General features: G+C 39.0%; 1 protein-coding gene across 1 annotated transcript in view; it reads right to left on the bottom strand.

Moving 5' to 3' along the window:
- Positions 1 to 24,468, bottom strand: part of CHST9 (carbohydrate sulfotransferase 9) — a 94,639-nt gene extending 70,171 nt beyond the window's left edge. Inside the window, exons 1-3 of the mRNA XM_050892229.1 lie at positions 24,409 to 24,468; positions 19,850 to 19,909; positions 17,571 to 17,779 (exon numbers count right to left, since the gene is read on the bottom strand). Of these exons, the coding sequence (XP_050748186.1) occupies positions 17,571 to 17,670 (100 nt within the window). The 5' untranslated portion in view covers positions 17,671 to 17,779; positions 19,850 to 19,909; positions 24,409 to 24,468. The remainder of the gene's footprint in view (positions 1 to 17,570; positions 17,780 to 19,849; positions 19,910 to 24,408) is intronic.
- Positions 24,469 to 24,792: the final 324 nt, after the last annotated feature.

Here is a 24,792-nt window from a genome sequence, read left to right as displayed (position 1 = left end):
GAATGTAACCTTTATCTAACAGTTCCAACAAAAGACAGTACAGTTTCTACCAGAAAACATAACTTAGTAGAATTAAAATAAAACCTCCACAAGTTCAATGAAGGATGGACAAAACTGATTTCTCTATCAGACTCTCAAACTCACGCTTCAATAAACTGCACAGGCAGACTTTGCTCACAAAATTCTGAGGTCTCTTCATCTCAAATCAAAACTTAATCGATTGCTGTTGCAAGGTCTCTTTATGAGAAATCATTCTTTAGAGGACAGACCGCAAAATATTTGCTAATAGTCTATGAAGTACTGTACCTAATTAAACAAAGTACATTTGTCAAATAAATTAAGCGATACATTATCATTTGCCTTCTCACTCTTAAATTCAAATACAGTAATCTATAACGCTTCTCCAATATATCAGCATGAGTTGAAGGGGCCTTTGTTACAGCTAGTAAAAACATCAATTACTCTTCTAAAGGAAAGTCTAACATTCTAATTTTTTTCCATTTTTAACAGGACACTGAATTTAAGCTACATGTCATATATTGCTTTGAATCAAACAGTTCCTTAGAAAGCAAACCCAGAGATTAAATAATTTTTATTTTTATTTGAAATAAACAAGAAAAAGCCTCTATTTTTTATTTGTATTTAGTTTCTACTTTGATAAAATTATATTTTCCAGTAAAAATCATTCTGAAAGATTTTCAGATAACCTTAATTTACTTAATCATTATTATTCTGGGATGCAACGAAAAACATATCCTTACAAAATTCTAAAAAAGTCTTTACAATTTCATTTTCCAAAATTTTTTTTTCCCAAGTGTAAACTCTTGTCAGGAAAATAAGCAAAAATTTTTATGAAAGTTAATGTAGTTACTTGCATCTATTTAGTGTTAAGCATAATTTCTCTTAAAGCCTTTCTTTGACCCACCTAGCCTTGTGGGTTTTTTTCCTCAAAAAAATTGTGGTTATTGGTAGTTAGCTAAATTGCTTCAAATCAGTAAAGTTACTTTTTTCCATTCATGCATCCCTCACATCTGAAAAATTTCATTCAACAGTGACCATTCGACACTACTGTCACCTTCCTCATTAATTGTCGGCTAAAATAACAAAATCAAACTTTTGTCTGTTAAAGTTTAGGCAGCAGTTTCATAGCTAGAACACCCTCAGTTGCTGTCAGATGCTCAGTTTCTCTAAGCTGAAGAAGTGAATTGGCATACCTATACCCACTAATGACAGACAGCTCATCTGAGATGAAATGGCAGCAGGTCAGTTCCTCTAAGCAGTCGAAAGGGTGATAGCAATAGCTTCACAAACACCGTTTAATCATTATTCTGTTCCCAAAGGTGTTGCAGCTGATTGATACACTAAAATTTCATTCTAGATGGTGATAAAAAAACCAAGCTGTCCTACTATTCTATTTGCTATCCATACCCAGCAAATGTTTTGCCCAACTCAGACTGTCAGCTCCATTTCTAATCACTGTACAAGCAACATTAAGCAAATGTGGCATTCAGAACACTTGATGTTTTACATAAAAACCACAGAAATCCTCACTTATTTCTCTCCTTCTCAATCTTCGGCACTAAGAGATGCATGTTTTGTCAAAAGCATGGAAAAAATATCCATCTAATCAAAAACTAATCATTATTTCAGTCATGTTACTGACCTCATTGGCAGAGAAGTGCAGTTCTACCTGTTATTCATTTTTTAAAAATGCTAATCTTCCTCTTATGGAGAAAGTGCTTTATACCCAACCCCCTTTCCCCTCAAACGTCTATCAGATCTCTGACCTGCTCTTATCAAAATTTCTCTCCTTGAAAGACAGTTTATTTACACATGTGGGAAGTCAATCCCAGAACAGTCATGAGTACAGTTAAATAGATATCTTTCCCCCTTTTAAAAAAATAATTGGAAAACAACATTCTCCAAGTTACTATCAATTCTTTGATAGGTACAAAGCTGAAGTGAGACAATCAATCATTCCCAACTTACAGTTTTTGCTAGAGAAAAGCACAGAAAATTACCAAGAATGTAAAAAAGTAGCCAGGACGTTCTGCTGAGCCAATCACCCATTAGTCACTTTTTTATTTTATGATCAGCAAATGACATTCTCACTGGGACGGAAGGTGGAAAATCTGTTTTAGTGATCCAATGATATCACGCTCTGGTGAATATTTCCATAGAATTAAACAGCATCACAGGAAAAATGCTGCTAGGACTCTCCAGTACACTCAGGCTGGGCACTCCTCAACAGAGGAATCCCAGAGGGAAGGCATCAGTCAAGATGACGCTGTACAAATTGATGGAAGAAGGAATAATCCAGGGCTACTGAACACATCTCCAATCCAGGAAGCCTCTAAATCACAAAGGGCAAAGAAAATTCTCTGAATTATTATTACAAACTTGCCTTATTTTTACATAGTCTACTCTAGGCACTGTTGCAGAGACAATATGCTAAGCTTGAGAGACCTTTGGACCTGACCTAGTTTAGTTTTTCTTCTTCTCTGCCAAAGAAAATTGGCTTCATAAGTCTCTGCCTGAGATACTTGAAGCTACAGGTGACCTGCTATGTCTTACGTGGCAGAGGGTGATCACCTCACTACCATACTATCCTGTGCTTAGCTCAAGTAGCATTTCTCTTTGAAACTCACAGCTTTCAGGTTTGTAGAAGTCTGAATACCTCCCTGCCGTGGTTTGACCCCAGCCAGCAAAGAAGCACCAGACAGCTGCTCCCCCCTCCCAGTGGGATGGGGAGGAGGATCAGGGAAAAAAAAGTAAAACTCATGGGTTGAGATAAGAACAGTTTAATGACTAAAGTAAAATAAAATACTAACAATAATAATAATAAAAATATAATAATAATAGTAATTGTAATGAAAAGGAATATAACAAAACAAAAAGAGAAATAAAACCCAAGAAACGACAAGCGACGCACAATGCAATTGCTCACCACCCACCTATCGATGCCCAAGCAGTGATCCGCCCCTCCCGGCCAATTCTGCCCTGTTTATATACTGAGCATGACGTTCCATGGTATGGAATATCCCTTTGGCTAGTTCAGGTCAGCTGCCCCGGCTCTGCTCCCTCCCGGCTTCTTGTGCACCTGCTTGCTGGCAGAGCATGGGAAACTGAAAAATCCTTAACTTCGGATAAGTGCTACTTAGCAACAACTAAAACAATAGTGTGTTATCAACATTATTCTCACACTAAATCCAAAACACAGCACTGTACCAGCTACTTCTTTCTACTAAGAAGAAAATTAACTATCCCAGCCGAAACCAGGACACACCCCTCACTGGTATTCACGGCAGTCTAAGACTAAGCCTTTATGTCCTATAAACATTCCTCATTTAAAAGATTATTTATGATCCACTTGATTAAACTGTCCTGTTCAGAAAACTCATAGGAGTCTGATTTGGGCTTTGTGCTTTTCTTGGACCCACCTAGTTTGCCAGTCCCAGGCATTTTTTTTCCCCAAGGGCTGAATGTCACACCACCAAACCTATTTTACCTCCCTTTCAGGCTCTGCCTTCCCTTCTTTCCACCATTCCTCACTCCCCAGCTCACAGCACCATTACAAGGCAATGCCTCCACATACAAATGCTTACTGTTACTTTCCATTAGATATTTAGACATCAGATTAGGCCTCCTTCCCCCACAACAAATATTTTGTTTTATTAGTAGCTGGAAAACACTCCTAGATAGGTGCAGTTTCAAGTGAATATTTTTGATAATAGAATATTTGGCATTACATGAAATGCAAACATATTTATTTGCTCAGTTTTATTGCTATTTATTTAAGAACAAAATGTGACTGTGTGTAGCAATATAACTACCTGAAACATTACCTCCACGCCACAAACACTTGTTGTACAAGTGCACTATCACACCAGAGGAAAACAACAAAAGCCAAAGAAAAAGAGTATTTAGAAAGAAAGCAGGAACAGACACTTAAGTACTTTCAATTGGTCAAACTTCAGCGTTCCTCGCACAAAAAAAATTCTTTGCTAATTCTACTGATCACTTGTATGATCAGTAGAAGCATCATCATTCTCTGAAGCACAGACCTTTTTGGCACAGGGTGATCTTAACATGAGGAAGATATTTTTACTTCTCACCATAAAAAAAGATGATCGCCTACACATTCACCCATTGTAAGCCCTTACAAACTGCAGCCGCATTAGCTTCTTCCAGGTATTTGGAAGGCAGGAAAAGAAACAGCAGTGGGAACTGGAGTTCTGGAAAAACCTGAAATATCGGAAGTTTTCTTAAGGCAAAAACACAGTTTTGGCCAGGTTAGTCATAATGCACGTGCAATATTAATTCTACATTTCCTACCCTTCAGAATGGCTAACTGTGTGATGACAGTCTTCTTTTAATGGTGTCACTGAAATATGATTTAATGATAGAGGATTTAACTAATGATTGATGTGTGAGAAACAGCATAGTCAAAGGACAAAAATATTTTAGTGATAGGAACTGCCAAGAAATAGTTGGACCAAAGTAATAAATAATCATGAAAAACATTAACATGTACAATAAATATGTAAGAGTATAAAGTAAGTTCAGTACATTTCTCATAACAGAAGTCATAACAGAAGTTAGAATTAAACAACTGTAGTATCTGGCTTACGCTCCTTTCCTGTCACCAAGGATCAAGAAACCATTCGCTTTTCTCTGCCATTTTTTGAATCTCTCTTTTTTTTTCCTATGGCTTACCTCAAGTGGTAAACAGTAACAAAACATATTTGTTAGTGAATGTGTCAACTTCAAGAAACATGTTATTGAACAGACTGAACTAGCCTTTTTGATCCTTTCTTGGATCTTTGGCCCTTGTAGTGAGGATGAAACCAAAAAGGTGCTGTGCTACCATCTCTGGAGTTAGGTATTCTGGCAGTCCTCTGACCCAGAGGAAATACCTGGTATTCAGGCACAAATGAATGCTGAAAGGATAGCAAAAATTTGCAAAATAAACAGATGAACTCCCCCAAGTAATTAGTATGATTGCTTTAAGCAGATACTAGTCCATGTGGATTAGCCCATTTAAAATACCAAGATTAACCTCTAACTTTCAAGAAAGTCGATTATTTGTAGTGTGGCATTGGTCATCACAGACTAGTCTTTGCTTAAATTGACACCCAACTGTCGTTCAACTATGTTGTATTTACAGCGTATTAATGCCAGCTGCACAATACGCATATTTTAGTAGCTGGAGAGGCGAGGCTGACTCTACTTGCCTAGAATACCTTGAACCCACCCGTCAGTCACAGCATCTGGCAGTTTTATCTGGGTTATATTTATATGTACATCAGTCCTACACCTGATGCCAATAGAGTTTCATTATATTGCATGATCAATCATAACTTAAGAGGTAGCACACCTCAGCTGTTTACAGATTAATTCTACCAGAAAGGAATTTCTGCTCAAAGGTTAAATAAATCATGAAGTATTTATACCCCACTGCAACTACCTCAGCCTACATAAGCCCAGTCTCATGTGCCTGTTCATCTTCAAAATAGAGACACTGAAGTGAAAAATTGTAACAGAAAAGAAGTAGGGTGAAATTAATTTTGCCATCTGTAAGAGGATAAAGCAAATTAAAAAAAATCCAAAAAGTACAACAATAATGTCCATATTATTTCTTCAATTTCACATATACTTTGTGTTGCCCCCCCAATCCAATGAAACTAATTTGAAAGTCAGGGGCAAACCCAGTTTCTTTTGAGAGACTTTTATCATCTCCTTCTCTCTGCCACCAGTCCCAAGACTGCAATCGCAAATCTTTGACATAAGATCATGCAGAGGAAGAAGAAAAATCATCAAATAATTCTTGTAAAAATACATTTGTTTTACATTTTGTTGCTTCATTGGATATCATTTAATCAGGGGCCAGTCAGCCAACTCTCACTCTAATGATTTTGCTCCTACAAGTAATTTTTTTAGTGATTAGGAGTCTATTCATATCAAATGGACTTTATTATTGCATTAATAATTCAGTAACTCCCACAGCAAAAGAGTAAAAAAAGAGAAAAACACATCCAAGTAGATTCCAGTCCCTCTACCAATCTGCCTGCCGTTTCTTTCCCTCCCATCACAGAACATCACAGATTTGTTTCTTCCCCAGTGTCAGTATTTTACATATTCAATGGCCTCTTAGAGGACTGCTAGTAGGCAGAAAAGGTTAGACATCTTGAGGATCTTATATACCTACGGAAATTTCAGTTTCTAAGGAAAACAAATTTCTGTCGCCTTTATTAATAACAGTTCTGTGGAGCTACTCAGCTTGACTGTTTCTAAATAGCTTATAAATCAAGCCAAAGTCCATGAAAAGTCTTGATTCTTTGGCCCTACATCAAGAACAGAGCTGCAGATCTTTCTGGAAAGCGTAGCATAATTCTTGACCGCAATTACAGAATCATCTTAAAGCAATGACATTTAATGAATTATGTGCATAACATGTTTAAAGTAACAGGCTGCATTTTACACACAATTCAAGTGTCATGACCTGTGTCAACAGATTGTAGCCCATTAGTTCTCAGCAGTGGACAAGGCATACTGTGCATTAATGAATCTTTAATGATAGCAAGAAAGAGCCAGAAACAAAGAAAAACAAAAATAAAATTAATGCATCTACATGTGTTTTCTTCATTTATCTTGCCATGCTTCACTTGAAAAGTGTACTGTAATACTTTAATATACTGTAGTATGGTTTTTTTTAATACAACAACATTATGGCAACATAGATTCCACTGCATTATTTGGCCACTAAATGTTTTTTCAGGAATAAAGAAATAATTTTGCATAGATCAGTGGAGCAAAAAGTGAAATTCTATTGACCCAGCTTTATTAAGCTTTTGCTAACTAAAGCCTCTCCTTCAACTGCCACTGTTGTGAGGCCAAAGTCAGGAAGAATAAATGTGAAAAGTAACAGGGGTCAACGATATTTGGTGGAAGAAACCAAAAGCTTCCATGACTAGTAGCCATCCTTTAACGAAAGAGCTACAGTTTTTCTTACTCCGCTGTTGTCTCCAAAGTCCTCTACAAAGGACAAAGCTGGTGGCCTTTCCCCTGCCAATCCCCATCAATAACAGCTTTTTGGCACTCTACTGTTTGTGTCTCTCATGAGCATGGACTTGACGTTGTGTCCCCTCCAGCGGCGTAGCTGACCCTCCCACAAAGTTTGCATAGTGTGCATACCACTCTATTTTCATTCCCACTGAAATGCCACCAAGAGCGGCCACAGCGGAAAGCTTCCTGGGCAAACAAGAATGGCGGGAATCACGCCGCAACCCACAGCTATGCAGAGAAAACACCATTTGCACATCACAGCAAATGGGTGTCTTCACTGGAGATCCATGGCCTCCATCCTAACCCAAGAAAGCAAGACCCTTGTTCACATTCAGGCTTGCACAGACGCGTTTGGGAACCATCAACAGCTGCATGAGAGCAGGAATGTACTTTTCTTTTTAAACATAACGTTATCTCCTATCTCTACCATTCTCTTAAAACACAGTATGGATACGCAAAGTCAAAGTAACCTCTCATGGCATACATCTCTGAACAATAGAAAAACTATGAGGTTTTGGCAACAATTCAGGAACAACTGTGTTTATTTCTCTTCCTGGGGTTTGTCTGCTCTTTTAAAAAAAGTTTAAGCAAGAATATAAAGTATCATCAAAAGTCAGAGAGAAAACTGCCTTTGTACACAATGTTTACTACATTTATTATTTCCTATTAGACATATTTTCTTTCCTTAACAGAGCTATTTTGTGGATGAATGGTGAAGCATCAGGCACTGATATTTTCCAGTTTCAATTTAAGACAACTGAGTGCTTCCAGCTGCAGCCAACAGAACTCACGCACCGTATCTCCCTAGCTGATCATAATCAAAACCAAAAATCCCCAAACCCTCTTTTCTCTTACAAATAATTTACCAAGAGGCAATATGCACATACCTATGGCACAACTGCATGACTCTAAATAACCCCAAGTTCACTTGAGCTGTTTCTAAGTGCATGCTTGTATTAAGCCTAGATTATAATATATCTGTAGCAGAAAGTATTACAAACGTTTAACAGCTTCTTCCTCCATCTATGCCCTTACACACATACATACACTGGGCAAGTTCTTCTACTGCTAGATTATAATTGGTACTGAAATGACCTGCTCCATTCCAATCACATTAAATATAAAATCAATTAACACCTCCTCTTCTTTCACCTGGCATTTGCTCACAGTGAAATTTAATATTGATTCTGATTATTCTTAACCTTAGGCTGCTGATCTTTAGTTACTTTTCTGGACGTTACCCAGTGTCCACGACATGCAGAAGCTGTCCCCCGAGGTGCATGTCAAATTTTGTGGCTATTAGGCCATCATCCATTACATTCTAGGGCAATGAAATTCTTTGCCAGGAGACAAGTATTGCCTTGCTACAAGAAACTCAATTTTCCAAAGCCAACGACTTTATTTGAGTTTCCCCGCGCCGTGTTGTCTGCTTGGCTCACAGCAGGTTTTGTGCATGTGAACTGAACTCCTTACAACCACTGCCTCAATACCAGGTACCCCGTATCCCACCCCTGCCATTCCAGGAGCTTCTGCACTGCAGCACCCCTGAGCCAAAAAAAAAAAAATACCAAACAAAAACCAAAACAAAAAAACCCCAACACGCCCCCCCCCCCCCCCCAAAAAAAAAAAAGTATTATTAGTTTGGAAAGGGCTAGCTTTGGCCATGCCCTGCTTTTTTTCTTAGAATATTACAGAACTGTAAACAGGAAAATTATTACTATATAGGTGAAGTCTTGAATCTTCTTTGCTTAACATCCTTAGTCACCTCAAAAAAAAAAAAAAAAGGAAGATTTCTGTTATTCCTCAGATATTTTGATAACTCATGTCTTGTCCCTTGTAAATGGCACTAAGTGGAGCTCCTAGGAAGCCAGAGGATTAAGAGACAAAAACTGTGCCTATTCAGCCTGATTTTGCTAGAGCCATGCACTGTGAATTTCTGCCAGGATCGTGTGATAGAAAGCTGCATGGTCAATATAAACAAAATCATTTGAAACAACAAAGCTGTGAGGGACAAATTGTATTTGCTAGCAGCTATCACACAGGTTTAATAGAGGTCAATGATAGTCTTGGATGTTGTTACCATGGGGAGGCTCTCAATGTGGTAAGGAAACAATCGTTTTTGGTGGATATGAGTAGGACTGGAAGGAGTGGGAGTTCCTAAAGAACTACGATAGGGGATAATATTTTCTAGGTTGCAAAATACTGTTGCCACTTGCTGCCAACTACGGCTTTCCCTGCAGTACAAGATGCTGCTGCACATCTTCGCTACAACAAGATCAAACCAATCAAAATCCAAACCAAATGGATGTGTGTGATATTTTATTCCCCATCACTTTACATCAAGTGAGGCTCATACACGCCTGGGAACAGTTTCATCTATATACAGGCCAATGCTTAAAATACAGCATATTTTGCAGTTTCCTTGAATAATGAATATTTACAGTTTTACAAAAAAGAAGAGCCTTTAAGCTGATTTGGTCACTGACTCTGACTTTGGATAGAAATGAACAAACTTTGGAGGGTTTTTTGGTTTGGGTTTTTTTGTGTCTGTTTAAACATAGCATTTGAGAGTACCCAACTAACTCTCCTTTGTGGCTGAAGACAGTAACATTCACTCCCACAGATATAGCCACAAGGCTCAAGGTTGGAGGAGCTGAGAAGGAAGACACTATACGCTGATATAACATGAATCTTCCCAGTTTCAAACTGACAGTTATGAAATGCTTTCCACAGAAATACTGTAAAAATGTATAAACATTCTTTTTCTTTGAATATGCCATTAACATAAATACAACAAAAAATACAAAAAGGCATGTGAGACAGTTGTCTGAGGCAGCAGGGAACCAAACTTGAAAGCCTAGCCAATTTCCATGCTGCCATGCCATGATGGTTGCCTTTAAAAATAAAAAAGAACCAAAAATAAAACCAGTTTTTCCATGTTTAAAAAAAAGTTAAAGGAAATTTTCTTCTTCCTTGAACCTTTTGTTCTGAGACATACATCATGTTTTTTCCAGCTAAATCATACATGTCATCTGTAGGACATTAATCCCTTGTACACTGAAATGGCTCCCATTACTTGTAACCTGTCAGCCTCCTGATCTTTAAATGTTTATTTCACAGATGTTGCAAGTTGATCAAGAATTATCCCTAATTTATAGCAATAACCTGTTTACAGTAACACCAAATGAGTAAAATGGAAGCAAAAAGAAACAAAGGCTCTTGAGACTGAACACCGAAACAATTCTTCCATACAAGTGGATCCCCATGAATCCAAATAGCTGACTGTGGTGAGAAGATAGGTTCCTGTCTAAAATATTTTCCTGCCAGCAGTCCCTACTCCCATACAAAGAAGGGAAATAAAGAGGATACTAAAAGTAAATATACATGCATACATATATGTATATACACACACTGAAAACAAATACCAGAATTTCTAATTTAATTCTAGTAAGAAACCAAAGGTTTCCCTTGGAATTTTGCAGAGACCACAACACATGCTCTAACAGGACTGTTTGTAATCAAGCGACATATCAAAACAGTTCAACATCAGAGACAGAGGTAAGCAGCCTGAAATGTACTCCAACAGCAACCACTTGCTATTCTGAAAGCGTGCAGCGTGCTTAAGGAAAATGGAATAAGTTAGGAAGAGAGAAACTTTTATCTCAAAATTTTTCTACTATTACTTCTAAATGATGACCTGCCAGGTAAAAATTACCTCTCCAGCCTTCTTGCTTTGTAAGGCTACATGTATGTCTTAAATGGTACTGCATCATACAATCAGTGCACTGAAGAGACGAGACTGCAGGGCTTCATTGCCTGAATCATCAGCTTTTAAGGAAAGGACTTTCTGGAACTGAAGAGGTGCAATGAACTGAAAGTTATTAAAAGCAACAGCAATGGTGGACAATAACTGAAAACTGACCAATTCGCTCAATGACAGCACATCTGTTAGAAAATTAAACAAAAGTTGAATAACTCATATATCATGTAAAAAAAAAAAAGGCATAGCTACTTAACAGAAAGAATGATTGCTAAGGGCTCCATATAAAATCACGTTTACAGATGTCATCTAGATGTTCTCCTCCAAGGACCTGAATAACTGGAAAACAGTGTGAAGACTACCTATACATGTTTCGTATCCAATTCAAAAGAGCATTTTGAAGACAGCATGACTGACACTCGGCCTTCCCAGGAAAGAGGACACCCCACTTTGTAAGCGTTCCAATATCAAGCCAAAAAACCCTCCAGCAGTAGTTACAAAACAAATTCTGAAGTGAGTTCAGTTACATACCTATAGATATAAGAAAGTTACAGTAGCCTCTTTTGAAAGTCCTGTTTGAAAACAGGCAAGAAGGAGTATGTTCAGGTGTCCTCAGTACAATTACAATATGTGCTAAATCCTTCTAGAAGTAGACCTCTGTGGTCTAGGTATGAACAAGGTTGGGCGGGTTGTCAAAAGCTTATACACAATAACAACTGAAATGTCATCAGCTTCTGCTCAAACATGTTATTGAATATATAGCTGAGAGGAGCCCCAAAAACTCATCCCATTTAGTTTCTTTTATACCACTGGAACACAGAAGCTAAATACCAAAGGATGAAAACATACCACCAACTCAGAAACGCTCTTCCACAATACCCTCAAGAAAACAGCATGGTAGGAATTTCTTTTAAGAAAGAAAGATTTCTAAAATTAGATGCAATTTAGCTATATGAATGATAAAAGTAAAATGAATGAGATGGAAGATTGGGGGTCTAGGTCTACTAGGCTGCTAAACAGCCAGACCTAGGAAGAACATCCTCACAAACAAATAAACACAGCCTTATATGTTATATGCTGCAATATGAAATTTTAACTTCTTTTTCTTAAATCTTCTGGGTTTTGCAACTGCTGAAGATAGGGTGAGACTCTACAATCACTAGCTCTGAAAACAATAATTTCTTATATTTAGCTTTTACTTGCTTTTTTAGATCATTATGGTTTGACAAAGTATCAATCTCTACCTGTTTCTTAATAGAATTTTTTGTGCAAAGACAATTGTTTTCTCCCTACAGCTTGCATCCAGTTAAAGGCAGGGGGGAAGGAAACCCGTTTTATGTCATATGGTGAAATTCACCTAATAAAATCTTGGAGTATTTCTGGGACTTCAACAACTCTATAACTGCTCACCAAGCAGCATTTACTGATCCTATTGAATCCTCTTTCTTTTGTGCTTCAATCCAATAATGAGGTAGATTTTAAAAAAAGCAAAGAAACAAAAACACTTTACACAGAGAATACAGCATATTCTGACCAGAAGGGTAAAACCTAAACACACCCAGCCTCATTAGAACAGCCTCATTAGTAGCCGGGCATTGTAAACCAGGAAGATTTTCTTGCCATACCAGTGGTGTTCTCCAGCAGTTAGCATGGAGGCATAGTTAGCAGTTAGCATAACCATAAACTACCCAAGACTTCGACAACAGAAATATTTCAAGGTTACTAAAACAACTAAATTATTCATGATTAATAAGTGTTATTGAGCAGTGTCCTTTTCTCCTTTATTTACAAACCTGGTTTCTACAAATATATTAGTTTAATGTATTTACTGAAGACTGTCTGGGAAAACTATTACTTCTGTGTAAACAGTTGCCTTTGCATATGAACTGTCCTTTAAGCCACATCAATGTTGCTCCACTTAGGCAAGGTTTAAATAAAAATCAACCCACACAGATAGCAAAAACTAAATAGTACCGTGTGTATGGACACATTCATTCGCTCCATGGACTCCAAATATCTCACCAGATTACCAAAGGACCCAAAAGATCCCCTTGGATTACCAAGTCTGGCAAAGTGGGAAAAAAGCCCACCTGCTTACGCCGAGTAGTATGGATACAGCCTGGACGGCTACAGCAATAGCAGACTAAATTGAGAAAGCTCATGCCAGTTCATGGAATTTCAAACTTCTCTTAAAATGGGATTTTTATCTGAATTTTTATTCTGATTCTTCACAAAAACAAGAGCTGTGGCCTGAGGAATGGGGATGAGGTCTGTGTGATGAAGCTACTCAGGAGCTGGATGCACAAAACTGCAGGAAAGCACACAGACTGCAGAAGGATGCCTGAGCACCCACAGGCTACTACAAAACTGGTACCCTGCAAAGCAAGGAGAAAGCATGCAGAAAAAAACCCAGTATCCTTAAGGTGAGATAAGAAGCTGCTGGGAAAGAGAAGAGGCAGACTTTCTTACCCTGAGGAACCAGAAATCTATGGGAAGACAGAGGCAGTGCAGCTTTCTTAACATTAATTAGCGGTCATACTGCACCCCATGAAACACCAAAGTTGTCCTTCATAATCATGAATTTACTAGGCATACTTGACTAAAAAGAATTACATAAACTTTAAGGAGAAAAAAAACCCCACACAACAAAACTGCACACAAGTAGCCCAGTATACAGATCTATTCACAAAGATATTCTCAAATTATTTTGTAGTAATTAGTCACACTAAATCATATCAGCCCCTCAAAAAAAGAAGAGTTTTAAAGTAAAAAATTAGAATTCCTAACTTAAAACTCCAATTCACACCTATACCATAGCAGGATTAAAACGCAAGTGTCCTTTGCATCCCACACCCCCGTAATTCAGGTGCTTCATGGTATAAAACTCAACATCAACTCTGGGAGACCCAGCAGTTTGGTTCCCCTTTATAAGATTAACAGTGCTAGAAATTACTAACCATGTAATAAGTAGTAATTGCTTTTTAATCAGTGCCACAATATTTGATGTTTTCACTGAAGAATGCAAGACTGTATGGAGAACTGTCAAGTAAAGCTGTAGGATTTAGTTGAATTCACATCAAGCTTCATTTATGTATATGAATTATATATAAGTCAATATATTTATACATGGAGAACTTGAAGTGCTCCATATATATTACATTATCAGTGTTGATGTCAATGAAGTTTTCAGCCAGATGAAGTCTGTATGTGTTGACACTCATGTTGGACTATTCTTGACAAGTCTGTTCCCCGCTACTCCACTGAGGTGAACTGAAGACACCCAACAGAAGGGCTCTGCGACATCTAAGTAAGGATATATCATCCTGTCTTTATACGCTCCACGCACAGAGCCAAACCAAGAAACTCGCCTGTTCTCTCAGTCTGCTAATGTTTCTGAAAAGCCATCAGAGAGGACCACCATGCAGCTAGCAGCTGTTTCTTAGACATCTCTAAATTAAAGATTTTCTCTTTTTTAAGGTATAGGGATGATGAACGTGACTAGGAATAATCTGAAGAGTCCAAGCACAGTGGGAGGGAGCAGAAGACATGGCTGCGCTGAGAGGCGCATCCAGCTGCTGAGCCTGTGGGTGCATCTGAAGTAGACGGACAGGATGAAAGATTAGTGAAGGTGTTCCTGTGCTGGATAAATTTGAGTGATGAGGTAAGTTTGCAAAAGTAAATCAGAAAAAAACATGCTTAGAGAAGATCAGGTCTAGAGGAAAATAAGACAAACAGGGGAATCAAATCACAGCTGAGATCCCAGAGATGTGAAGAGCAAGTAGAAAGAAGAGGAAAAAAGAGAAAGAAGTAAAACTATGAAAGAAAAGTGGCATTAGGTCTAGTGTGAAAAGTTATGAACAGTGAGAAAGAGAAAAGGTGGCAATGAGAATGGTGAGTATGAAAGTAAATAGTCTGACTTTAATATAGTAGTATAGACAAATACTAATAAGGAACAGGGTATTACCATACGATTTTCCAATTCCCCACAAAATCTACATCTGATTGGGAATCATTCATACCACAGCTAGGAGAGCCTGAGAAATAAGTATGAACATTACAAACAACAGTCTAGTAAAACATAGTATCTCTTCCAGTGATTGTGATTTATAAAGGCTCCAAGTCAGATATTCATAGGAATGGAGTGGTGGCAGCAGCACCTCACTGGTGCAAAACATACTTTTCTAAACTCAAACACAGCCAACTTTCCATCCTTCAGCAACCAAATGCAAACATGAATGTTGTAGGTCTTGAGCAGGGCACCGTGGAAGATAAAAATAGTTCTGCCTACAACAAACACTTGTCTCTACAGGCTCACAGCACGGCAGTTGAGAAGCACGAGGTGCACTTTCCATGTCTTAATAGAACATCAAATCACATGCTTAGCCACTTGCAGATTAAAACTAGCTGTCTTACAGCTGTGCAACTAGTGATACGATTAAAGCAGCACATAAAATCCTTGTAAAGATACTTGTCAGTTTGGGATTCTCCAGACACAGCTCATCCCCAAAAAAGCCACAGTGCACAACACATGGCAATATGAAAAACACAGCAGAAGAGAAAAAAAAAAAAGTGCAAAATGCCCATAACTAAAGCATATTGTGAATATGCAAATATGTTTTATTTCGTATCGACTCTTAAGCAGCATACAGGGGGAGAACATTAGAGAACTGAACTGAAGAAGGTTTAGAGGAAATACAGGTGTTTGAAATAAAAAAGAATGGCTCTCTACATGTTAAATTGGAAGAAGAGGCAAAAGCAGACACCAAAGAATTATTTTCTCCATGCTCTTTCTGACGTGCATGACCTAGCGACTGTAGAGCATGCCAAAATTCATTTTTTTGGATCTTGCTGAAGTGCTGTCACAACAGCAGTCCAGTGAGATAAAAGGGCACTCAAAACTGCAGTCACACTTTAAGCTCACTAACCATTCTGTTATTCTCCAATAGTTTCCATTTTATTACGGAAATGTTTTCACATGGAAATGACTTATGTGTACAAGGAGAAGCCTCTCTCCTGAAGATGATTATGGCAATACATCAAAGAAAACCCCAAAGAAAGCATCTGCTTGCCCAAAAGAACACAGTATCTTCTAATTCACCCGTTATTATATTTTTCCTGTTTCTTTTAATGGTAGATAGATACAGACAAAAGAAAGGAGTGGAAAAAAAAAACCCAGTGAGAAATAGCAACAAAGAGCAATGTGAGGAAAGAAAGGTTAATTACAGCACAAGAAAAGATGCAAGGAATGTGAAGAATGTCAGCAAGTAAATAAATCAATAATCTACAGTCATCATCTACATTCCTGAACTACCTTGAAAGCAAGGATATCTGCCCTTAACATTCCTGACAACAGTAGAGATTTTCAAGGAAGACTCCCCCCGCAGCGCGCTCTTTCTGCCAGCACCCTTGTGTCAACAGCTGATTACAAGGCAGCCTTTCCAAAGGGAGCCTATACTACTTCTTCTAACAGTTTTGTTAATACAAGCTTGTAAATACCTTGGACCAGCCCAGAAACATTAACAAGCCAAAATTAATGTTGTGATCATTGCACTTAGTTAAAAGAACCCTCAAGGTCATTGTCAAACAACTACAGGAATGATGCACTAGATTCTCCCCTCACCACTGTTCTCTAAAACATACTGGAGCCTAGCAGCTCATACAGAATAAAAGCACAGATCAATAACGCCAGAAGACTAATGTGGTTTTACAGATATATTTCTTCACAATGGTATCAGCATACTATAAAGTAAGAGTTTTACAGAGGAAATGGAAGCTGAGCAATAGAGACAAGAGGACATAAAAGTCAGGACTTCTTAACAAGTTGGGAACATTCCGTATTGTTAATGGGGAAAAAACCCTAAAAACCAACCAACCAAACAAAACCAAAACACCAAAACGAAACAAGTATACAACCAAAATCAAGGATATGCCATCAAGTAACACGGCACAACAGAAGTGGATCTGCAGAGCAAAACACTGCGCGTTAAGGACCTTACTGACATCCACGCTATACACATTTCAGGGGGGGTTTACTTCAGACTAACTCTAGACTGATCCTGTGAACTGAGCATCCAGTAGAGGTTGAGGTAAATAGCCTGGTTTAGTTTCATCCATAAAGGAATCTAGATTAACCTGTGGTGCAAACCAAAATATGGTAAATGGGGAACAACAGAAATTCAACTCAGTTTAATCCTGAGCCAATGCTAACACAGATTTACCTGAAGTTGCAATATGACTCTGATGCTATATATAAAAAAGTCTTCTAAGTCCAGTATCTAACTCTGTCTCAAACACACAACAAAAAAAATGGGACAGGATAATTCCACATGAGCATTGTTGCTTAGAAGACGACTTTTGTCTACAAGACATAGCAGTAATTCTCCAAAAAATTCTTTGCCACACAAAATATAATGTACAAAACCCACAGAAAATCATCATACAGAATTATTTCTAAACTGGACTTGTTTGGCTTCACACATACACAATATGCTTTTGCAACACTTGCTTTTGCAACTGAAGCTGATCAATACGATTAGGTAGCTGGGGACATCTTTTCATGTGACTCAAGAAATTTCTTAATGCTTATATGAAGTGTAGCAATTAAAACAAGTCTGTTTTCAATGCCATTCTACTGCCAAATGGGGGGACTTCCCCCAACTGTCCACATGTATTCAACAGATTTTACAGTCATCTTTTAAATAAGGGATGCAATTACGTTAAAAAAAAGAGAGAAAACCTACTGTACCTGTATGTTGTTCTTCAATCCAAGCTTGCAGATACATGAAGAGGAGTAGACCAGCTACTCCAAACATCAGTACAGACACAAAGACTTGTCTTAGGTTCATGACCCTATCAGGGGGCTACTTTTCAGCTTTCAGAAGGACACATGGCTCACTTTTCTGAAGTTTTCAGCGTGCCTGCATCTTCTTCAGTATCTTCCCCTGAGACACCGACCTGGAATAACAAGAGATAGAGCTAGTTCTCATGTTACATTTTTATTCTTCAACAGAGACTGTGTAAACAGCATACTATATGCAAGCTGGAGCTCTTACAAGCTATTACTTTCAATGCTTAGATTTCTGTTCACGATCTCAACAATCTTTCTACCCTGGGATGAGTTTCAAGCGGAAGTGTTTCTCAAAGTAGCTGCAGAGACCATTCCACCTCCACATCGCCGGACATGGCCCGCTGCCTTAACGGAGGGAGGTGACGCCCCAGACGAGACAGCTGGGTGTCACACCAGTACATCACTGCCCATCAACCATCACAGCTGAGAAGCTACAGCAGCAGCTGGAGGACCCCCCAGGTGGCCGGGTTGCACCCCAGTGCTGCCAGCCCCCTGTGACGGGCAACCCAGCACCCCTGCTTCTGGATTGCGCGACCCTGCGCGCCCGAGGAAGGGTGCCTGCAGTCACCCCCACAACACGACGACTCCGCTCGCAGTGCCGCAGCATCAGTTCAGCCTACACTTCGGGGAGTCATACTCTGATGTTTACCCTCAAACATGAATCCAAGTTGAATTTTGCAGGGTTAGGGAACGTCAGCATGTCAGTAACGCAGCAGGAAGGGAAGCAACGGATCATCTTTTTACTCAGCTGTTTTGCAACATGGGAAGGACTTGTCGAGATTCTTGCCACCCAATTCTTGCCACTAAGTTCAATGGAAATGAGATCAAATGTAAAACCTTACCAAAAAGATTACTTTCTTGCATAGCAGAGGGCCCAGAAAAAGGAAGTAATTTACCCGATACCCTGCACCTGCCACAACGGGGCCATAAAATTCTGTTTGTAACAACAGAACATAGCAGACACTGTGGATCATAAAAAAGCCAACTCCTTAACCTGAATCAGAATGTATTCGCTTTGAAAGCGTGTTACTAGAAGCTGAAGAGCAGCTGTTGAAACCGGCCCGCACAGCAAAAGAAAAAGTATTAAAATTCAACACAATGGACACCCTTGTGAGTGCATTTCTGGTGGAAGTGTCTGGTAAACTACCGCAAAGAATGCAAGGAAAAACTCAAGCTTTTAAAGGAAGACAGCCTACTGAAAAATATTTGAAAGAGAAATCCGTTAAAAGAACAGAGCTAAAGTACACGTGCATCCAAATAAACAGAACAAGAAAATGCAGGCATTTAACAGTTATTCTGAAACATACTGTGTGTTCCACAAGTTTGTATTTTTAAATAACTCAGCACTGTTATAGATATAACTGCTGAGTTTCTAAAAATACACATACACATGAGGCTTAGCAGGAACTCTCATTAAAAATAGCTGTTGAATGAACAAAATAACTATGTTAGAAAGAAAGAAAAGATTTCAAGAACAACAAAACTGTATTCAGAACTTTACAGAATTTTTTTCCAATTTGTGCCATTAAAACTATACACTTCTCTGAAGCATAAACTTGCCTGCAGAAAACGTAAACCAGAGTTTAAATATTAATCATTTTATATGTAATTGTTCTGTAGAAGACAGATAGCTAGACATTAACAGAACGTAAATGTTCTGTCTGAAGTCTTTTTTGTATGGGTCACAAAGTATCTGGTTCGAACCTGGAACATGGAAGGAAGGTGAGTAGGTGCTTTATTCCATCTAGTTCTTTCTGCCTTGATTCTGCAGAGGTGGAATTTTCTACACATTACATACGTGTACCTGTTTGCAGCTATTGTGATGATGCACAGGATTGGAAGGAAGCAGTGAAGATTGGGCAAAACCAAAGAAAATGCTTGGGGAATTCTCTGTGAAATGCCTTTTGCAAGGGTGTGGGTAGTGGAGCCTCCTTCCAGCCAGCTCTTTGTTAGCTGTTATCGCTTGCACCTTTTCCTACAGTGTGCTCAGCATTCTCAGACTTGCAGTCTTCCTCATCTACGCTAAAAGGTTTACTTAGGTCTTTGCACCTAACTTGAGTCCTGCAGCAAATGCACTGTTTGCACGTCTTCAGAAATCACTCTGCTGACGAGACAGAAGCTTCCCAGCATAAGCAATACTTCAAGAACCATTAGTCAAAGGACCAACGAATACAAACCTCTTCTGTTTTCCCCCAGACAAAAGCTGTGTTGTTCATGTAACAGGACATTGACAGCATCTGGATTAAAAAAAAAAAAAAAAAGCCAAATAAATAAGACATGAAGGTCTGAATGAGTATCTTTGAAAGAAACAAATTAAATTGCAGGTACTAGAAAGCAGCTATCAGTTTCTTTTGGAAAAGTTGTTGGGGATTCATAACTTTCTCTCTTATAACAAAAAAGCAAGCAATCCAGACACACACAATGAACAGTGGCGTGCTTCCAAATAAGCCTGCTTTTGTGGTTTTGTCACTTGTTTCCATCTCTGACTACACAAAACTCTCGCATTTTCAGCCCTCCTTTCTGAAAACCAGTGTCCTTGAGTGGGCAAGAAAAGTTTTCTCAGGCCACATGGATGATGCTGAAAGCAAAGTATCTCACACCACATCTCCACGAACATTTCCGACGTGTAGGCTGGCACTGCTGCTCTCTCCAGCCACTTGCTCTCATCATCCCTGGCTGGCCAGCTCTTGCCACCACCATGAGGGCTTACACACCTGCACAGTAACATTCAGAAAGCTCATCTAGCTAAAAACTGCTCCAGAAAGGAGCGGGGACCTTACTGCCAAAGGAAGTCAGGAAACACTGGTTTAATCAAACTGCAGCCCACAAAGGATTTACCCAAGGAATAGTGCCAATGGTTTTTCCTTTAGCAATACCAGCCATTGCATGCATCCATGACGCGTGATGGCATAGGATATACAGCTGACCTTGCCCAAACACCATCATGGTTGCATGCAGCACCATCTACAAGCCCTGCATCATCACCTTGCAGATGCACAGTAAAATCAGGAGCACTTCCAAGCAATTTAGTCTGCGAATAAGAAAACAGATGTTTTTCTACTAGGGTTGTTTCAGTTTTGAGTGGATAGAAATTCCTAAAAGGAAACAGAAGTTCAAGGTGCATTTTTTTTTTTTTTAAACTACCGAACACACCCTAAAGCCAATTTACTCCATCATCACAGTCACTACAATTATCTTTGTATGAAGTTTTCATGCTGCTTGCAATTAGTTTATTTAAATTTATATGAAACTGTATTCTTTGTTTATGTGTTGGCTAAGTTTTAAGATTAGTTTTAAACAAGAGTAACATTAGTTTTAATTAAGACTACCTATTTTAGCACAGGTTAGACTAAATACATCAAACTCATCCAAAATCTGAAGCTATTCTGCTACCTTTTAAGATTTTTAAAGGCTTTTCAGCGTGAATAAGCAGTTTAATTTATTTAACATAGTGATTTGTAACCCACATATGAAAAAATGATAGCAACATTAAAAAAAGTCTGTGTCTATGAGTCTTCTAGAAGAACTTGAAAAATGGCCACACAACACTGACAAATTTGCTCCTTTAGTATTAAAAAGCAACGGTCATGGATAACACTCTCTAGTGTCCTGGCAAAGAGGAAATACCTGCAAATATTCTTTAATCAAGATGAATGCTCTCTTGTGGCTGTGAAGGAAGAGCCAACAAGCAATTACTTTCAACCTAAGTATTTTCAAAAGAGATCAGCTGCATCCAGACAGAGGTTCAGCATCCCTACTTAAGCTGTAAATCTTTCTTTGCTCCCAGTCCTAGGCAACATGGCTGCACTGGGTGATAGCTTGACCATCCGGCTGAATAGGATGCTTGCTATCGGGAAACTAATGTAGCCTAAGAAACTGCTGTGTCCCTCTCACCTATGCTGAACTCTATTCTTTCTTTAGGCCAACCTCCCCCCCATCTCTTTTGGAAGTAGGGAACCCAATGTCCCATCCGTTTCAACTCAAGCCTTCACAGACAATATCATAGTGACCCATGCGCCCCAAAATTTCAAGTCCTTTTGAGTATTGGGGAGAGACTACTACATATTGTTCTTATCCATCATAGAGAAACAGTTAATCTGGCAGACAACAACACTACATGCCTTAGATGACAACACAAACCTCTTTGCAGCAAAAATTTAGAAACTTTACAAGTTTATAATCATTCACTTCTGAGGCCAAATTGTTTAATATCATTGTTAAATTTAAGAGTTTCACGAATCCGCATTCCACTAATGCAAAAGCCTTGCATTTTTCCTGTTGTGTTTTGGGTCCAGTTCAAAGACGCACATTCCTGTACAGGGCCAACACAAGCAATTGACATAGCACAGCCACCCAAAAATGGGGAAGAGTGCATCTCCTGCTTTTGGCATGATTCCTCATTTCAGTACATCGTCCACCTTTCTCTTTCTGGCAAGCAAATACACCTGCAGCTGAGGAGAGGCACCTCCAGCACTCAGGTACCGTTCCTGGCTTCTTCCTATTCCAGACCACACAAAACCAATGGCATCTGGTTGCAGTATGTTTGGCTAACTTAAGATTTCCTTGCCACTATTACCCTCACCATCACCGAGCTCCACAATCAAAAACATATAAAAGCAAAACATTAGATTGCCTCGAACTATTTAGAAACCTTTCTTTTAAATTCCCCTCCACCTTTTTTCCTTCACCTGAAAAAAAAGATGATCAAGATGAGTGGTTAGCCAGCAGAACACTGATGAAAAAAACAGATGCTCTTTATAATGGTCAAAGCATTCATATTACTGTGGGTTACCACGAATTCCCACCCACTCAGCATCTCCTTAGACACAACTGAATTAATGAAAACAAAATGAGAAAAAGGACACAGAAAGCTACTGCAACCCCACACATGGTTTTTTTTTTTTTCTTCCCTCCTTCCTTCCTTCCCTCAAGAAGCAATACATTTTCTGATGCCTCCACTGGAGTATCACAGCAAGAAAATTTTGCACTGAGGAACGTCCTGCTGGACACTGGCCCAGGCTACTTGCAGCTCAGTCAGCAGAAGGAGGGAAGGAGGGAAGGATATCTTCTCACTTCAACGCTCCCCCTCCTCCCTCACTTCTCATCTGTTAGCTTGTGTCCTACTTCACGCGTAGGTGATCCTCCAGGATCACCTTTCCACTGTCCACATCTCAACTTTCAGGCTTCACAACAACTAGCGCAAGGCACAGCTCCAGCTCTTAACAATGCTTGCACAGTTCCTCATATCAGGCAGTGCTGCTCTTCATTCTGGTTTATTCCAATGGTTGCTAGGAATAAACATACAATATTTGCCATTTTCTCTCTCCAGCAAGTTACGCTGAGTATTATGGTTGGGTGAAGTCAAAGTCCTTACAGAAATTTGAGTTAAATATGTAACCAGATCAATATAACCAAACTCAGTGCTGCTGAGAAAGTTTGTAGAAATAAAAAAAACCCCACAAACCACAAAAAACCAAACCAAAATTCCCATAATGTAGCCCTTCCTGTCTACAGGAATCTACTGGGGGGATCGGGGCAGGTGGGCAGGAATGGTTAAGAATCCGGCAGGCCTCACTACAGCGGCTGAGTACAGACAGGGCAGTGCAGTGATGAGTTTCTCTCTCACCCCATGACAGACAGTATTTCAGTACCTGGTGCCAAATAGGGAGATACCCAGCATCCAGGCCCACTGGTACATCTGTCCTGCTGACACCTCAGCAACTTCTTTACCTGAAGAGCTGCTTGTAAGAAGGTTGTGTCGAAGTGTAACTGAAGACACCATCTGGCCTGCGCAACTTTTATCACTGGCAATAACAGAAGATTACTACCTACCAACCTTGCAAATCAAGTTAAGAGAATTTTATTAGAGTTCCATAAGACAAAAATAATGAAATATTTTGTATGTAATATGTAGGGATTTCTTTTCCAAGGAGAGAGCTGTTTAAACAAAGCGAGCATCTTTCACTCACCCACTGAAAATCCTGAAACAATAAAGCCCCTTTAAAAAAATAGAGCTTAAAAATTTAAAAATTTCAAGAGCAGTCAGGAAATTCCAAACATCAACATCACCCAAGTAATTTCCCACTCAGCCAAGTTGCACATATTTAACATTTTCTACTTTACTCTCCCTTGTTACATAGCAGACCACAATGTTGTTACAGCAATTATGTTTTGTTATTAATGCACTTTATAGCATATAACATGTTATACAAAATTAATAACGTGGCAAAGAAAATATGGTCTGCATTTGATTTGGCCATTTTAATCTCTTAAAGTCACTAGTTCCTCATTATCCTTTCAATATAGTTCCAAAGAAAAAACTCCTTTTAATGAAGCAATGGATGTAAACAAGACTCATTTTAGTAAAGAAGCATATATTCATTTCTGATGCCATTAAATCTTTCCATAGGAATGGTACTAGGTGACTGAAAGCAGTCTATAGCACCTGCACTGCTTCTGAGAACATGCACAAATGCAACCATTTACCTGGTCCTGCTCCTTCACCACAAATCCTATTGAACTTCAGACCATATCAGTTTAATCCACACAGCAACCCTCAGCCACTTGTAGGTTAATTTAACGCTGCAGTTCTGATAATTACTCTTTATAAAGAAACAAACAAAAGCTATGCTTGTGTTAACAACAGATAAATGCAGAGCTGTCCTACCCATGAGTATGTAAACACATCAGCACGATGAAAAGTTTTGCTTACTGAAAGCGAACAGAGAAGACGCACCAGTACTGAAAGTGATGGGTATGGAACTTCACCAGTTTACCAGAATATTCATTACCACGGGATTCATTCTACAGTTGCAGGACATCTTCCTTCAAAAAGGAAAAAGCAGCATTATTCTTCATAACAGCTCCCAGTCAGGACTGGGGGACCCTACTGCACCTCAGCAGACAAAGACAGGTTTGGCGTGCTGAGCTCTTACCTGCCTGAAGCACTGCTTGAAGTCAGCGAGCAGTCCCATGGAAGTCACCTGGATTTGGGGAAGTTAAACAGAAACAGGGCTCACAAAACAGCAACTTGATGGCTCTCAATCTTCTAGCAGGATTGGAGGTGGACTTTCTTCCCCCTCTTAGGATAGGGGAGATTAGGAAAAGGACTGTGTCAAAC

Source organism: Gymnogyps californianus, chromosome 2, assembly GCF_018139145.2.
Source record: "Gymnogyps californianus isolate 813 chromosome 2, ASM1813914v2, whole genome shotgun sequence".
Taxonomy (NCBI): Eukaryota; Metazoa; Chordata; class Aves; order Accipitriformes; family Cathartidae; genus Gymnogyps; species Gymnogyps californianus.
The sequence above is the reverse complement of the archived record's forward strand: the minus strand, read 5'-3'. Positions and strand labels throughout refer to the sequence as shown.